Here is a 17,478-nt window from a genome sequence, read left to right as displayed (position 1 = left end):
TTAATTTTTTGACATCCGATCCTTATGTAGGTACTTTATTTGGATGGTCAAAACAACAGGTGGCACCAGGATTACATCACTATATGCCCTCGCAACTGAATCCTGACGTGTCCATAGGAGAGGGATCACATCTCATCCTCCGGTTCTCCCATTCTTTGATCAGCCGCTCCGAAGATTAACATACATCCAATTCATATATCCCTCTCACCTCAGAGCCACAGGTAACTCAACTAACAACAGAATCAGCTCACTTAGATGTTCTCTTTACAAAGTACCTGCTGCTGTACTGGATTAATAGCCAATGCTGTATACATCATAAAAACTAATCAGTGCTTAAAGCAAGCAAGAATTCAGCTCCTGTTCCCAGGTGCAAGGAAGACGGCATGAAAGGGACAAAGGATGGAGTGCAATATTATCATTTCTCTTGAATTAAATTGTTCACTGTTTCTCTTTATTTTTCAGTTTTCTGCATTTCCCCCCTTTATTAAATAGAAAGAGTAAACCAGAAAGCAGTTAATTCAACGGCATAATTGTACTTGTTTTACATTGCTCACTTTTAGTTTACGACAAAACTTTTGTGCTTGGCTCCTTGGCTGGAGTTCTCCAATATACACTAAAGTATTACAGGAATTCCTCCACTTTGATCTCTGTTTGTCCAAATCTCTAGTGTTCAAATAAAGTGAGCCTGTATTTACAGTTATAAGCGTGACAGGCTCCGCACAATAACCTTTAAAAAACAGACAAACCCAAAGATAAATTGGAAAGCACAGCATGGATGAAAAAAATACATTGTTCTGAGATGTGACTTACTGACTCTCCTGATCCTCCACTGATTTGGTGCTTGCAGTCTGCAAATCCTCCTCCTTTTCAGCTCTCTCAGTTAATTTATTTACAGGATCTTGTAAGCTCTAGATCATGATCAACACATAAATGAAAAAGAAAAGGGTAGACAGTCAGGGAAATGATATTATTTCATGTAACATTAAACTGGCCCAGCTGAGTCCATATAAGACAGGAAAATACTTTCATACTATTGGAGCCTAGTCTGAATCAGAGAGAGAAAATTTCTGCAGGTAAAAAAATGTTAGAGATTATTCACTAAAGCAGAGCTACAGTACAAACAACATGAAAAGAAGCAACCACCCACTATACACTTCCTTTATTGACCATTCATTTCTGAAGGAGGCCTCTTGGCTGTTGCTAAACTCATATTCTGTTTCCAACACGTATTTAAGAAAAATCTGTTCCAGTCGCAGCCCACACACTGACACACTGGGTTTTTGTGTGTTTGTGAAGATGAGCTAGAATAAAAAAATAAAATGAACCCATTCGTTTTTCTTCACACTGCTTCTTCATCTCCTCTCTCTGGCACAGCTATTTACAGCACCCTGACAACTTAGCTCATGTGCAAAGACTATAAGAGGCCACACCTGTGTCCTCAGTGATAAACTCTTGTACTATATGACCTCCAGTTACTGTACTTCATCAAAACCTATTTGGTGTTTATTTTACAATTGAAGAAGATTTTGTGAGGCTGCTAAAGTGGAAATTTTGTGAGTTGAAAGCACTGTCGTGCACTGAAAAATAAATATCTTAAGTAACAGCATCTGGGAGTTTCATGTTTATCATCTCGGTCCCAAATTTGGGCATGCAGACAAAAATACACAAATCAGTGACAAGAATTACATACGTGATCATTAAACATACTGGGATGTTCTGATGTGGGTCTGCCTCACTCTCTCTTGCGGAAGCTACTCCACATATATAAATAATTTAATCATTAAATATGCATTGGGCCAGAGAGAGTAACTCCATACCCAAGTGGTTCAGGCACTCACCTGAGAGGAGAGAAACCTATGCTCAAACCCCTTCTCCTCATCAAGCAAGAGGGTCTCCCGCATCTCAGGTGAGTGCTCCAGTCATTGGCCACAAGGGAAATTTCTTTCTTGTCCCATCCTAAGGCCATTTTGTGTGGAGACAGGTGTGTGCCATCACCATTCTTGCAAGAAACAGCTTAGGCACTTCCCTTCCAGGAGAGGGTTCCCAGCTGTGGATCCCAAGCAGAGATAGGCAGCTCCCCCCAGCCAGGACTTAGGTGCTTAACTCCCTAAAAACCAGTGGGGTTTAGGATACATCCCTCTCCTTGTTATCTGCTATCAGCTAGTTTAGGTGGCTCCTCACATAGTGTGCTGCCTTTTGTGGACCCCATTTTTAGGCATCTCTCTAACCCAGGGGTGGGCAAACTTGTTGGCCTGAGGGCTGCATCAGGTTTCGGAAATTGTATGGAGGGCTGGTTAGGGGAGGCTGTGCCTCCCCAAACAGCCAGGCATGCCCGGCCCCTGCTGCCTACCTGATGCCCCCAACTTCTCGCCCCTGATGCCCCCCCCCCAGGACTCCTGCCCCAATCCACCCCCCCACCCCGCTCCCTGTCCCCTGACCGCCCCTGGAACACCCACCCAACTGCCCCCTGCCGCCCCATCCAACCCCTCCTTTCCTTCCTGACTGCCCCCCAAGGACCCCTGCCCCCATTCAACCATCAACCCCCCCATTCCTCACACTCTGACTGCCCCTACCCCTATCCACACCCCCCTGCCCTCTATCCAATCGCCTCCCCCCGGCTCCCTGGAGTGCCGGTGGCTGGTGGCACGGCTGCACCAGGACAGGCAGCCGCTCCACCCAGCTGGCAACAGTCCTAAAAGTCAGAGATTGCAATGCTGAGCACTGCAATACCTAAGTCCCTTTGTAGATCTGGGCCCAGATCGTAAACTTGGACCTGTGAGAGTGCATCTTTGTGCCTGTGCAGAACTGCACTGAATTCAACAGAGCTCTGTGCAGATGTAAGTGGGTCTTGCAGGATCAGGATTTATATTTGTATCTTGCGCTGTGCCAAACACATTATGTGAATGTAACAAAAAAAAACAAATGGAGCAGCTATCATGATTTGGAACACCCACAAAAGAGCTGTTGGGTAAGTAAATGCCACTTTTAGTGTCCCTTTTCTGACAACTGCACTTTAAAGTGTTCATTTTACTGTAAGCCTTGCTGATATTCAGGATAATTTATTTATTTTTTTGCTAAGAGAGAACACACTTTGTGAGAAGCACACTGAGTAGAGAACCGCTATAACTTGTGTCCAGAGTCTTAATAAAATGCTAGCATACATCACCGGAATAGTAGAACCAGGGAAAGCTCTTGCTCCAAGTTCCCCATAGGATCACAAAGGAAAGTTAGAGTCACCAGCTGATCTGCCATGTGGAAAACATTCCCACTTATCTAGTTTAGTTTGTTTTTACTGCTCCCCTGCTGATCTGAACAGATTATTCACTAGCGGGGGTGTTTCTAGCTCCTGTTTATATAATTTTGGTCCATGTTTATATGAAGGCAGCCAGTTGTACTTATTTTACCTTTGGTGTTTTAGGAACCAAGTTAATGTGCTTGCCATAAAGCTACATCTTGCAAGGTTTTTGTTTTCTTTATCCCAAGTTTATTTTTCTGTAAGGTAGCTTAAGTGAATTTAGTGCTGGATTAAAAGCATTGGAGACTCGAGATGTTTAAAGAGTAGAAAAAACACATGCAGCAGTAGTGCAAGCTTCTCATGCTGTGTTGCAAATGGAACCTCGTGGGATTACTCCCTCTTCCAGTTCAGTCTGGGACCCCTTTGCTTATATTGCCAAAAAGGGCATTAATCAGCACCATTTACGAGGGGCTTTGTGGATTTTGGAAATGGAGACTTGTCCACTGGCACCTAGAATGAAATCACTCTTGTATTTCATAGATACCATACAACAGATGGTAATGACTGGGTTGCATTCAACCCACTGACCAAAGACCAGCTCTTGCACCACTGAAGTCTGAGGGAGTTTTTCCATTGACTTAAATAGGCAGAGGACTAGGTTCCAAGAGACTAAAGGCTTTGGTGAGATACATCTCAGAGGCACAGCACAGAACGCGACGGGGAGAGGGCAAAGGTGGCTGTATATCACCTTTGCGTCCTACTGATCCTCCGCTCCTCCAAAGGCTGAAGAGGCCCCTGACAGGCCCTGAGGACTTGTCTAAGTTACAGCAGCCTCCTCAGTTTGCCGCATGGGCCACAGCACTGTCGGGAACCTCTGCAGTGCAGTGTGCTATGGCCCTGTCCCTGACATGCCCTTCTTTCTCTCAGGCCCACCCTCCTCCATATGCACTGTGCCAGGGCTTTTGTGGGGTCTTCAGGAGGCAGCCTTACATTTGTCTTCTGCAGTGCTCTCAGAAGAGAAATCCTCTGCCAGCCAGACATGGGGCTTTTAGGGCCCCTTTCCCTGACCATCTTTCTCTTGCCCTCCATATTCCAATACCGTTTCCCTGAACCATTCAGTCCTTCATTTTAACTTTTATTGGAATGTAATAAATAAAACTTGCACTATGATTTTTTAACTGTTTTGATTTCCAAAAAGTTTGCGGTTACCATAACATGGTAACTGCAATACCAGATTAGCACCCATGCTCCCTTTAATGATTCAAAGGTGGAAAGAAAAATCCTCAGTATTCTCTGGGAAAATTATATACATAAAAGTTCTTTTAAACAAGTGTTTTCCTCTTAGAAGCTCTAATACTAAGCTAATATTTTCCATCGTTGCTCAGACTGTTTCAGGAAATACATTTTCATGGTACCAGGATTGGCACCCAATGGGAAACGCCAAACAGAAATGGTGCTCACAAGTGTCTGCAAAAAGTAACAGAATAATAATAATGGAAGTTACTATTTCCTGTATTGGGAAAATAAATATAGCACTGAAAGTCCACAATTAAAAGGGAAATTATGCTGCATGACAATTTTTTTAAAAATGGTAGCCATATTTTAATGCAATATCCAAGTTTAATTACATTTGTGTTTAGGAAATATTGTCTTGAACTCTGCTAGCAAATACCTCAGTATTTTCCCCTTTCTCTCTCCCCACTAAAAGCACTTATTTTTTTATGAAAGAGACAAAAGGGCTAGAGAATTTAGCAAATATTTTAATACAAAAATATATTTAGTTAAGAAACAATGGTTAACAGTCTGGTTTACTGAATGTAAATTCACAGTTTGTGATTGCAATTGTGAACAAGTATAGAAACAATAGTGATTGGCATTCTGTGTGTTGTGTTGTTTCTTACCTTACAGATAGTATAATAAGCACTGAAGTCACTGGAGCTGCGCACACTAAACCAAAGTTATTTGGTTCAGAATAAGCAATTTGCATAGGATAATATGCTTTGACTAGATGAATGTGCGGTGCTCCTGCTGGGAGTGGTATGCCTGTATCTGAAACTCGAGTCTCAGAGTATTAACAGAATCTTCTTGCTTGCCTCATTTATACCCCTCCAGTGTAAAATCAGGAATATACTTTGTGTAATCCTGTACACACTACATTCCTTAGAACTTGATTCACACAGAAATTGCACCAATTTAATTTAAATGTTAAAATAAAAAGTTAAATTTGTACAGTTTTTGTGTGTGGACTCTTTTATGCTAGTTTAATACAGGTTACATAGGTTTAACAATCCCTAGGGTAAAGAACTAATGTTTGTAGCCTTAACCAAATGTGTAGGAAGTGACTCTTCCTCAGGTGTTGCTTCTAACCCAGCTCCTGACCACACACAAAATCATCTCAGCTGAGTTTGGTGGTGCTTACTGTTCACATCTGCTGGCTTGTTTGGGGTTGTAGGCTAAGCCCTGAGCTGGTAAGTGCCCACTTTGCAGTGAGTACATAGGCTAAACCACTCTAGTGCTGATAGTCCTTCAGTGCCTTCCCACAATTCCTCTCACGTGTCCAGAAGGACAGACAAGTTCTCTCTCAATTCACCAGGAAAGAATCATAGACCAGATCATCTTACTACAGCACAAAAAACCACAGGATCTGCCCCCACATACCCTAGGTACACACACTAGTTAGCACAGCACCAGTGACGACACAGTAACGCGAGTCTGGCTTTGCAGTGTGGCTGCTCACACCTGACCTAGATAAACCCCGATGCTCAGACGCCAATCATTTCCTATAATTCCACAATGAAGACCCAGCCAATGAGACAATTATGGGACATCTGTTGCTAGACCATGAAAGGAGCTTTTGTCCCACTGTGGTTTCCTTCTTTTTCCCCAAGAAATTAAAAAACAAAAATTGAATGGCTTTATGTTAGCAGCTGAATGAGAATTAGCCATATATCCACCCACCCTTATTTCTTTTCCCCATTCAGTGTGAGGGACAGCTGTCAAACTGGCAGAGGGCCAGGGAAAGTATATGGATACCCTCCCAGTCCTACTGTCCAAAATAAAGATCTTCTCACTAGGAAATTGTTATACACTTTTCAACACCAGTGTTATAAAAGGTGTAAGCTTTACCAAAGCCAGGGTACAGGCATTTTTACCTCTGTGTTCGCTAACTCAACACGGTTTCAATGGCAAAGTGGTAAAAAGATCTGCAACCTGCTTTTACTATAGCTGATTGATGGCACCAGTGCTGAAAAATGGCTACAAAAGTTCCTAGTGCAGATGAATGTAAAGAAGGAAGTGCCCCATGAGGGTAAAATGATATGCTCGGACCACCATTCCCACCATCCCACCTAGTGAGTAAAATCAGATCTTGATCACCTCTGGACTTGGCAGTTCATCACCCCGGCGGCACCTGTGGGCTTGCTGCATCAGTTATAAATGTAAAAAAATTGCTTGAGCCCTGGCCCCTCTTTCATTATAAATTAAACACAGAGTAAAATGTGGGATAGTAAATAAGAATCAGGAGGGATTCTCACACTGAGAAAGAAGGACGATCAGCAAGTTATCTCAGGTGCCTATACACAAATGCAAGAAGCCTGGAAAACAAGCAGGGAGAACTGGAAGTCCTGGCACAGTTAAGGAATTATGATGTCATTGGAACAACAGAGATTTGGTAGGATAACTCATATGACTGGAGTACTGTCATGGATGGATATAAATTGTTCAGGAAGGACAGGCAGGGCAGAAAAGGTGGGGGAGTTGCACTGTATGTAAGAGAGCAGTATGACTGCTCAGAGCTCCAGTATGAAATTGCAGAAAAATCTGAGAGTCTCTGGATTAAGTTTAGAAGTGTGAGCAACAAGGGTGATGTCGTGATGGGAGTCTGCTATAGACCACCGGATCAGGGGGATGAGGTGGACGAGGCTTTCTTCCGGCAACTCATGGAAGTTAATAAATCGCAGGCCCTGGTTCTCATGGGAGACTTCAATCACCCTATCTGCTGGGAGAGCAATACAGCGGTGCACAGACAATCCAGGAAGTTTTTGGAAAATGTAGGGGACAATTTCCTGGTGCAAGTGCTGGAGGAACCAACTAGGGGCAGAGCTCTTCTTGACGTGCTGTTCACAAACTGGGAAGAATTAGTAGGGGAAGCAAAAGTGGATGGGAACCTGGGAGGCAGTGACCATGAGATGGTCGAGTTCAGGATCCTGACACAGGGAAGAAAGGAGAGCAGCAGAATACAGACCCTGGACTTCAGCAAAGCAGTCTTTGACTCCCTCAGGGAACTGATGGGCAGGATCCCCTGGGAGAATAACATGAGGGGGAAAGGAGTCCAGGAGAGCTGGCTGTATTTTAAAGAATCCTTATTGAGGTTACACGGACAAACCATCCTGATGTGTAGAAAGAATAGTAAATATGGCAGGCGACCAGCTTGGCTTAACAGTGAAACCCTTGCTGCTCTTAAAAACAAAAAAGAAGCTTACAAGAAGTGGAAGATTGGACAAATGACCAGGGAAGAGTATAAAAATATTGCTCGGGCATGCAGGAGTGAAATCAGGAAGGCCAAATCACACCTGGAGTTGCAGCTAGCAAGAGATGTTAAGAGTAACAAGAAGGGTTTCTTCAGGTATGTTAGCAACAAGAAGGAAGTCAAGGAAAGTGTGGGCCCCTTACTGAATGAGGGAGGCAACCTAGTGACAGAGGGTGTGGAAAAAGCTAATCTACTCAATGCTTTTTTTGCCTCTGTCTTCACAAATAGGGTCAGCTCCCAGACTATTGCACTGGGCAGCACAGCATGGGGAGGAGGTGACCAGCCCTCTGTGGAGAAAGAAGTGATTCGGGACTATTTAGAAAAGCTGGACAAGCACAAGTCCATGGGGCCGGATGCACTGCATCTGAGAGTGCTAAAGAAGTTGGCGGATGTGACTGCAGAGCCATTGGCCATTATCTTTGAAAACTCATGGTGATCGGGGGAGGTACCGGACAACTGGAAAAAGGCTAATGTAGTGCCCATCTTTAAAAAGGGGAAGGAGGAGCATCTGGGGAACTACAGACCCTTCAGCCTCACCTCAGTCCCTGGAAAAATCATGGAGCAGGTCCTCAAGGAATCAATTCTAAAGCACTTAGACGAGAGGAAAGTGATCAGGAACAGTCAGCATGGATTCACCAAGGGCAAGTCATGCCTGACTAATCTAATTGCCTTCTATGACGAGATAACTGGCTCTGTGGATGAGGGGAAAGCAGTGGACGTGTTATTCCTTGATTTTAGCAAAGCTTTTGACATGGTCTCCCACAGTTTTCTTGCAGGCAAGTTAAAGAAATATGGGCTCGATGAATGGACTATAAGGTGGGAAAGCTGGCTAGACTGTCGGGCTCAACAGGTAGTGATCAATGCTCCATGTCTAATTGGTAGTCAGTATCAAGTGGAGTGCCGCAAGGGTTGATCCTGGGGCCATTTTTGTTCAATATCTTCATTAATGATCTGGAGGCTGGTGTGGATTTCACCCTCAGCAAGTCTGCAGATGACAATAAACTGGGAGGAGAAGTAGATACGCTGGAGTGTAGGGATAGGATACAGAGGGACCTAGACAAATTAGAGGGTTGGGCCAAAAGAAATCTGATGAGGTTCAACAAGGACAACTGCAGAGTCCTGCACTTAGGACAGAAGAATCCCATGCACCACTACAGACTAGGGACCGAATGGCTAGGCAGCACTTCTGCAGAAAAGGACTTAGGTGTTATAGTGCACGAGAAGTTGCCAAGAAGGCCAATGGCATTTTGGGATGTATAAGTAGGGGCATTGCCAGCAGATCGAGGGAAGTGATCGTTCCCCTCTATTCAACATTGGTGAGGCCTCATCTGGACTACTGTGTCCAGTTTTGGGCCCAACACTACAAGAAGGATGTGAAAAAAATGGAAAACGTTCAGTGGAGGGCAACAAAAATGATTAGGGGACTGGAACACATGACTTATCAGGAGAGGCTGAGGGAACTGGGATTGTTTAGTCTAAGGAAGAGAAGAATGAGAGGGGATTTGATAGCTGCTTTCAACTATCTGAAAGGGGGTTCCAAAGAGGATGGCTCTAGACTGTTCTCAGTGGTAGCAGATGACAGAACGAGGAGTAATGGTCTCAAGTTGCAGTGGGGGAGGTTTAGGTTGGATATTAGGAAAAACTTTTTCACTAGGGGGGTGGTGAAACACTGGAATATGTTACCTAGGGAGGTGGTGGAATCTCCTTCCTTAGAAGTTTTTAAGGTCAGGCTTGACAAAGCCCTGGCTGGGATGATTTAGTTGGGGATTGGTCCTGCTTTGAGCAGTGGGTTGGACTAGATGACCTCCTGAGGTCCCTTTCAACCCTGATATTCTATGACATACATAAGAAAAAGACAGCCGAATATAATAATCCCTATACAGTGCTTTTTCAGCCAGAGATCTCAAAGAGCTCTAAGTAGTCGGTCAGTAGCATCATCCCCACTTTACAGATAGACAAGCTGATACACAGAGAAGTTATGTGAGTTCGTGGCAGAGCTTGGAATCCAGGTCTCCTGATTCCCCAGTTCAGGACCCACTCTACTTCCAGACGCTTGCGAGCAATTCAGGAAGTTAGGAATTATACCACCAAAAATTACAAACAGGAATTAATGAAATATTAAAGTAACTACAGCAAGAAGGAAACAATTAAAGGATATAGAAATGAGCTTCATTCACGAAAAGAAGCAACTGATGTGTATTCTGACACATTTGTTATAGAGTAAAATTGTTCATGTTAGTGCAACCTTAACGTTCTACACACTCAGTCAGCCCATTCCCTTGAATAATACTGTAGCAAACAGATCTCTCCACGTCAGGATGCATGGACATTAATAATAATCTTTTATCAAGCATAAAACTAAGAATCGTAGGAAATATAGCTGCAAACGCACAATTACACTACTTTCAGAATATACCCTGAGGCAAAGAAAACAAATGGGTTGTTTTTCATTAACAGAGCTTGGCAAGCGTCTCCAAAGACAATGTTTTCTTTCCAGAAACAATCCCAACAGGCATGTAAGAGGCTCTTTGCTGAGGTAAACCTAATACATGCATACTCAGTAATATATTAATTTAAAACTTCCAAACATAAATAGTAATTACCATTGTATTTGCATTTCATATTAATATTGCTAATTTTTCAATGACAGCCTATATTTAACTAAAATATGACATTTAAGAAAACAATGTTTGTTTTCAAATATTGTCCTAAAGTAAGGCCCTGATCCTACAAATATTTATGCTTAATTTAACTTATGCAAGTAGTCCCATTAAAGTCTATGGGACTACTTGTGTGACTAAAGCTAAGCAACATGTGTTTTCAGGACAGGGCTTCAAAATGAGAAAAGTGACTTGATGGCAGAGTAACAAGCACCAGATTTAAGAATTACAGTGATTCTCCATACTTATATATATTTTAAATTGTGAAGGTTCTTGATCATAATTCCACAGCGTGTGTTTGGAAACTGGTTTACAGGGTATAAATTCCTCGTTCTTTCTACAGGTAAGTGGCCTTTCAAACTCAAAAATGCACACACTGTTAGAAAATTCAAAGGGAATAAAAACTAATTAGCACTTGTTCCATTTAATTTCACAAAATATAACTGTAGCTTAAATTTGTCAGTATCAATTTGTGTTTTTTTAAAGGATCATTGTTTTTCTACACAAAAATTGGCACAGAGATTAATCTTGAGTAGACCTGGTGCAATGTGTAGATTTCAAACAACACAACAGGATTTAGGGTCATGTTTAGCATTTTTCCAAAATTTATAAATCAAATTAATAGCTGACAGAAGCAGTCTTCATTGGATAAAGTTTCTGTCTTGCATACACAGTCTCTCCATCAGCAGCTACACTTATCTGTCAGATTTAATTTTACAATGGAGAAAGTTTCATGTGTTGTTGCTGACAGAGAAGTTTTTATGCGCAGCTGCTGATGGATACATCTTCTCAGAGAAGTTGCATTTCTTTAGCAGATGGACAAAATTTGATCCGTTAGCAGCTTCTGCTACACACAGTCCTTTTCTGCGGTGATGACCATCAAGAACAGTGGGTCTTGAGGTTAACGCCCCATCGAGATGCACAGGGCAGTTCACTCATCTCGGAGCTACTGATTCAGGCTTTCTGCAAACTCAGGCAGATATTGGTACATTGGTTACACTCAGTTCATATTTTCAAGCCTATCTTCACAGCCATGAAGGCTAAAAACTTAAAAAAAACCCTTGGATTCTGATGTAATCACATGACTCCAGGAGCTGAGGACTTATATATATATATATATATAGCCATTAGGGCCTATAGTACCTATGCTTTAATTTGGCCATACAGTAACCTTAACTGTGTCACAACACACACGCGAGTGCACACAACATTTTGTTGTGAAACAGTTATATACACATGTATTGTATGTATATTTGTAACATAATATAAAATTTAAATATATTAACATTACACATGCACATTAAAAATATATAAGCACACAGGAAAAAACTTAAATATTGGAAATATTCTTTGTATGAAAGATAAGTCCCCTATAGCCATAGCATGAAGCCATCTATTGAAATTATGGTGGTATGAATCTATCATCCATTCACTCAGCTTTCCAAAAAAAGCTAGACTGTTACTATTCAGTAATATTCATGTACTTGAAATGAATAAATGAAATATGATGACCTACAGATTTAAATTAAAATCTATTCATTATCCACAATTGTAAAATTAGTTTAGTAACACAGATTGTTTAAAGTAAGAAATCACAACTTATTAATTTTTTTTAAATAAAAACTTTGGTGTACCATGGAATGTGGTCATTGTAATAACTACCAAAAGGAAGAAATTGCTGATATTAAAAGACAACTAGCCTAATCTTCTATCCCAAATATTTAGTTATTTTCTTAAACATTTCCACTAACCCTTCATGTAGTTCTATGCTGAAAATCCCAGAACAGCGATCAGCATGATGTTCTCAGCATGGTAAAATGTCATGGCAAAAAACAAGGAGCCATATTTTCTCAACATGGGATGCCAGCACTACAAATTATAAGGATTCTCATTATGAGGGAAAAGCTATATATGCTGTACTGTAGAATATTCACATTCATTTTTATGGCTGTAGTTTGTTTTACGAGACTTTATCTCACACACACACACACACACGCACAATCTAGTTCACACTTCTTTAAGTTACTGAGACCAAATCCAATTTTAATTTAGATTATAATCAAATCTATCACACAAGAGGAGTAAAATCAGAATAGTGTTGTCTATCTACCATCTTCCACCACATGGATCTTTTATGCATGGAAATAAGCATGTTGGCTGCCCAAGTTCTCTCTCAGCACGACATCTAAAATGTGTCCCATATATTGAGATCTGAACAATATTTGGCTAGTTATTTATAACACGTGCAGAGGAATCTCACTTCCTTAGACTACGTTAGAAGTGCAAATACTACAATACCAACAGAAAAAAATGTCACAGTATTCAACACAAATATATTTGTTTGCTTCAAAGCATAAAAAAAAGACAGCTAGTAAACTACCTTCAGGGTAGTGTGGTCAGGCACAGGCTGCCCTAGTACTCTAGCGATCATGCTACCAAATAGGGGATCCAAATTTGAGATTTTGCTCCCAAATCTGGGATATGCCTGAGTTGCACCTGAGGCAGTTGAGTGACGGGGAAACAGTGGCTTTATGCCCTGCCCGATCCTGGGACTAACTGGGGATCAACTTGATCCTATGTGCAACTTATAGCAGCCTCAAGGCTATTATATAGGCCTAGCTGCCTATTGTTTTATCACATAGGGCTATCCTGACCATGATCCCAGTCTTCTGCACTGGGAGCTGAAAGAGGTGGGGTGGAGTCACTATGGTAGCTTTATGGTATCTGAGGACTGCTCCTAGAAAATGGATTCCTCCTCTGGCTAATTAAGATAGCATTATGAAGCTTTGATCAGGCTCAGGAATGGGCCCTTGATTTATTTTTGCTGTTCGTTGGTCAGTGTAGGTTAGCAAATCAGATTTTTTTGAGCCGTTGCACCATCAGACCTAGAGTTGCCAATTTTGGCTGGATGTATTCCAGGAGGCTTCATCACGTGACATAATTTTATTTAAAGATTAATCTTTAATTCCTGGAGACTCCAGGACAATCCTGGAGGACTGACAACCACAAATCCCTATAGGCTCTTCGGGGTTGTGAGGTAACTCTCCATAAAAGTTCTAACCTCAAGACTCTCCCCCCTGTGAGGCCTATAGTGCAGCTGCAAGGACTGACTAGTGAAATGTGGACCAACTGGTTATTCTGCGTGTGACACAGACACACATTCACACAAATGATTGAGGATCTGACCTGAAATTTTTTAGAGCTAAGTTGTTTCAGTCAATATCATATTGTCACAAGTCATTCATTCTTGACTTTCCTGTTTGTTGCAGCTCTCCTATCACTTCCCCAAATCCCTCCTGGATGGAAATACTTCCATCTTCTCCCCATCCCTATTTATTTGATGCAAATGGGATCAGGCAGTTACATGCCTTCTTTGCTGTGTAATGACTACCGGGCAAGAGGCTACTCTAATTTTAACTGAACAGTTGACATTTTTTAAAAAAAATTCTATTTCGTTAGTGAATCCTCAAATTCACTAAAGTGATCAGTGATTTTTATGGTGGCACAGAAGAGATCATGAACATAGGCATTGAGAATGGAGTCCAGCCCTATGTTCCAAGTGTGGCAGATTCAGAGGTTCTACTGCACTCCTGAAATTTCACCACAGAATTTGTAACAAAGTAAAGGAGAAGGGAAAAAAAGAGCTTGAGCATCCAAAATCACGTTGTGGGTACTTAGATGCAGACGTTCTTTTTAACATGAGAAGATATTTTTTAAGAACTGTTTTTAAAAACAAGTGCAAAAAGAAAAATGGTGGACATAAAATTTGTGGGATTGTGGAGGACAAAGTAAAACCTACAGTTTGTCCTGTTTGTCTACTATTCTTTTTGGCCCTGATTCAGCACTTGGGGCACATCACTATTTAAGACAATGCTTCAGCATGTGCTTAAACTTTAAACAAGTGCTTAAATGCCATCCTGAACAGGGATGTTTTGTTGATATGGGGCCATATGCTGGCCAATATGCATTTATCAAAAGGAAATGCCAGGATATTTGATAAACTGCACACCATGACTACTGCTTGGCAATCCATGACAAACCCCCTAGATATGAATGTGCAAATAAAAAGATGTACTGCTTTTCTCTCATTTATTACCAAATCACTCTCCTGGTTGAACAACGGATACATAAAAGAATACACTTGTATGGTCCTTACCTTTAACATAGTGAATTCATATGGCTGATAACCTTTGAAACTTTCATGGATAGCTGCCATGGTGTGTGAGGTTTTTTCCCAGAAATGAAGCAGCGTTGTCTATAAAGAAAGTAATATTTCAATACAATATTAGTCTAATAATCAGTATTTAATGCAAACTTTCATTCCCCCAAGCGATTTAGATATTCTTATGCTTATCAGCATATTGTCACATTACCGCTATATGAAAAACATGGTTTTACAGCTTACAGGGAATCTTTCCTTTGAGGTCAAAGTGTTCTTTGAATACCTGATATGTTGTTAAAACATGAGACAGGAGGTTACATCTACTCGCTCCAAGAAGATCCACTTTCTGACACACATCAGTCTTCAATTTGTCAAAATTTAGTTTTGCATGACGTACTTGTGCTTGAACCTTCAAATACAAAGAGTCACGTATCACAAACGGGAGATGAGGGCGTTTGGAGCAGCTGGTTTTTAATGATTTAAACTTTTTCTGCCTCCATTACCCAGCCTCGTAGTTTATATAAAAAAAACAAAAAACCCTGAAAAACAGTGCAGCAAACTTATATAATCTTTTCAGAAAATTAGGTAAACATAACAGGACTAGTTAAAAACCTATATAAGGCCCTCATCATGCTATCGAATGTTGCACAAAACTCCCAGTGAAATGAGAATTAAGTAGATTGATTCATGATAGCATATGGTCTTATTTTTCTCTTGTCCTTTTTAGTTACTATTCATTCACTGAAGATGTTATGTTTTAATATTGACACACACTACATAAAATGCATGTTAAATATTTATTATTTATGTGTTCAATATACAGTGTCCTTATTTTTACAACAATTTGTAGGAATACAATTCAAAAGCTTTAACAATGATCAACTTATATGGAACTGAATGCACCCTATTATGCATGATAACCAGAATATTTATTGTGTGTCTAGCAGTTAAATATATATGTAGTTATATGTGTATGCATCTCTTTCAGACACAGTCAAAAATGTGCTGTAATATGCATAAAGCTCTTTATGATCAATGTGAATGAAATTATATACAGTCATCTGGCTACTGTTGGTCACATCTGACTATGGTAGAAGTTACAATTTAACAGTTTAATTCTATTTAAAAAGTTCTCTATTCAAACCTTTCTTTATAATAGGTAGGTAGGTTCTTTTTATACTTTTAATAAACACGTCAGAACCTTCTGATCCTAGGTAAACAGGCATATAGTATTTCACAGGACTGTGTTTTCTGCTCACATTAACCTTTGCTTACCCATTCTCCAGAATTAGCACACAATTTTGTCTATTAAACAAGTAATTTTTTGTTTTGAAGGCCAGTAAAATACTGGTTCTCTTAGCAGTAGCAGCAGCTAACAGAGTAAAAGGCTGATGCGGATGTTTTGTGAATAGGGTTGGGGCGCAACCAGAATTTTCCCTGCGGAGGGGAGCCCAGAGTTTTCCCTCCTCTGCCCTGCACCCAGCTCCAAGCTCTCCCTCCCACATACTCTTCCTCCCCTCCCCCACTACCTCTACACACAGACCCATTATCTCCATCCTGCAGCCAGCTCTACAGTCTCTTCCCGCTGCCCCACACAAGCCCTGAGTTCTTCCTCCGACATTGTCCTGCACCCAGCAACAAGCTATCCCTGCCCACACCCTGCTCTTTCCCCTACATTGCCCTGCGCACAACTCCAAACTCTCCCTGCCTCATACCCAGCCCTGAGCTCTCACGCAGAGAGGTGATCAAGCTGAAGAGCACCATACCCAGCAGGGGCCAGGTAGTTCTAGGAGCCCCAGATCCCACCCTCCTGCATCTCTGCTCCCCCAGGAAGCGCTAAAAGCCTGGCTCAAACCTTGTACCCTCCTGGAGACTGGGGGTTCCCGGTGCCCAGGGGCTGGGCAGTGGCTGGTGCCCATGGCTGCCGGAAGAACTGCGCCTCTGACCAGGGAGTTTCATTTTCATGACAGTTCTGCAAGACTGCCTCAGTATTACATCGATGGAAATCTTTGTATGTAATTTCTTGGATTATTTTTAAGAAAATGGAGAAATATCGCACACACGTACCTCTCTGTTGATTTCCCTGTATACCACCATAGTTACAAATCAAAAAGTTTACCCAACAAAAGAACTCCACAGTGAAATGGCAAGCAAAAAAAAAAATGAAATAAATTAATTAAAAAACAAAATCACACCCACATAATGAACATTGATATTATGTATTAACTTATTCCATATTACCACAAATAGTATTGCAGCCCTGTATTTGGAGGAAACTTCATACCACTCGTTCCAATGTATATTATTTTATTCCGAATTAGTCTCGAAACTCATGAACAGTGAAGATAAGCTACTTCAAAAGGCCAGTTTTAAGGCTCGGCTACTGAAGCCTGTGTGTGCAAAAATTTCTTTTAAAAAATCTTAAATATAACACAAATACATTTTCCCCTACCATCACATAACTTAATACAAATGCGTACATTTTGTTCGAAATTCACTCTCCCACTTTCCCTCCCCCACCACAGAGAGAGAGAGAGCGCGCGCGCGAGCCCGCAACTGAGAACAAGCACTTAAAAATGCAACCTTAAAAGAAGAATTTTGGAAAAAGTTGTTAAGTTTGTGAAAGAAGGAAGTCTAAACAGATTATCTATAGCTTTTGCTACCAAGAAATGCTATATGAAGGTACTTGAATGGGAAAGGTGCTGGGGTTCTGGGAAATATACTGGAGATTTAGGACCAAATTCTGGTTTCAGTTACGCTCTTGTATATCCAGAACAGCTCCATTGATGTCAATGGGGTTACACGAGTATGGAGTTACTCTAGATTTACACTGGTGCAACTGAGATCAGAATCTGGTCTCTAGTCCATATGCTGTGACACAGTGTTTTGCAAG

General features: G+C 41.2%; 1 protein-coding gene across 6 annotated transcripts in view; it reads right to left on the bottom strand.

Moving 5' to 3' along the window:
• Positions 1–17,478, bottom strand: part of ICA1 (islet cell autoantigen 1) — an 85,288-nt gene that overhangs the window by 17,283 nt on the left and 50,527 nt on the right. For all 6 annotated transcript variants that reach the window (XM_037890613.2, XM_037890614.2, XM_043541151.1 and 3 more), the window contains 3 exons: positions 14,869–14,994; positions 14,580–14,678; positions 811–908 (listed from right to left, as the gene is read on the bottom strand). In XM_037890613.2, coding sequence (XP_037746541.1) covers positions 811–908; positions 14,580–14,678; positions 14,869–14,994 — 323 coding nt within the window. The remainder of the gene's footprint in view (positions 1–810; positions 909–14,579; positions 14,679–14,868; positions 14,995–17,478) is intronic.

Source organism: Chelonia mydas, chromosome 2 (genome assembly GCF_015237465.2).
Source record: "Chelonia mydas isolate rCheMyd1 chromosome 2, rCheMyd1.pri.v2, whole genome shotgun sequence".
Classification (NCBI taxonomy): Eukaryota; Metazoa; Chordata; order Testudines; family Cheloniidae; genus Chelonia; species Chelonia mydas.
The sequence above is the reverse complement of the archived record's forward strand: the minus strand, read 5'-3'. Positions and strand labels throughout refer to the sequence as shown.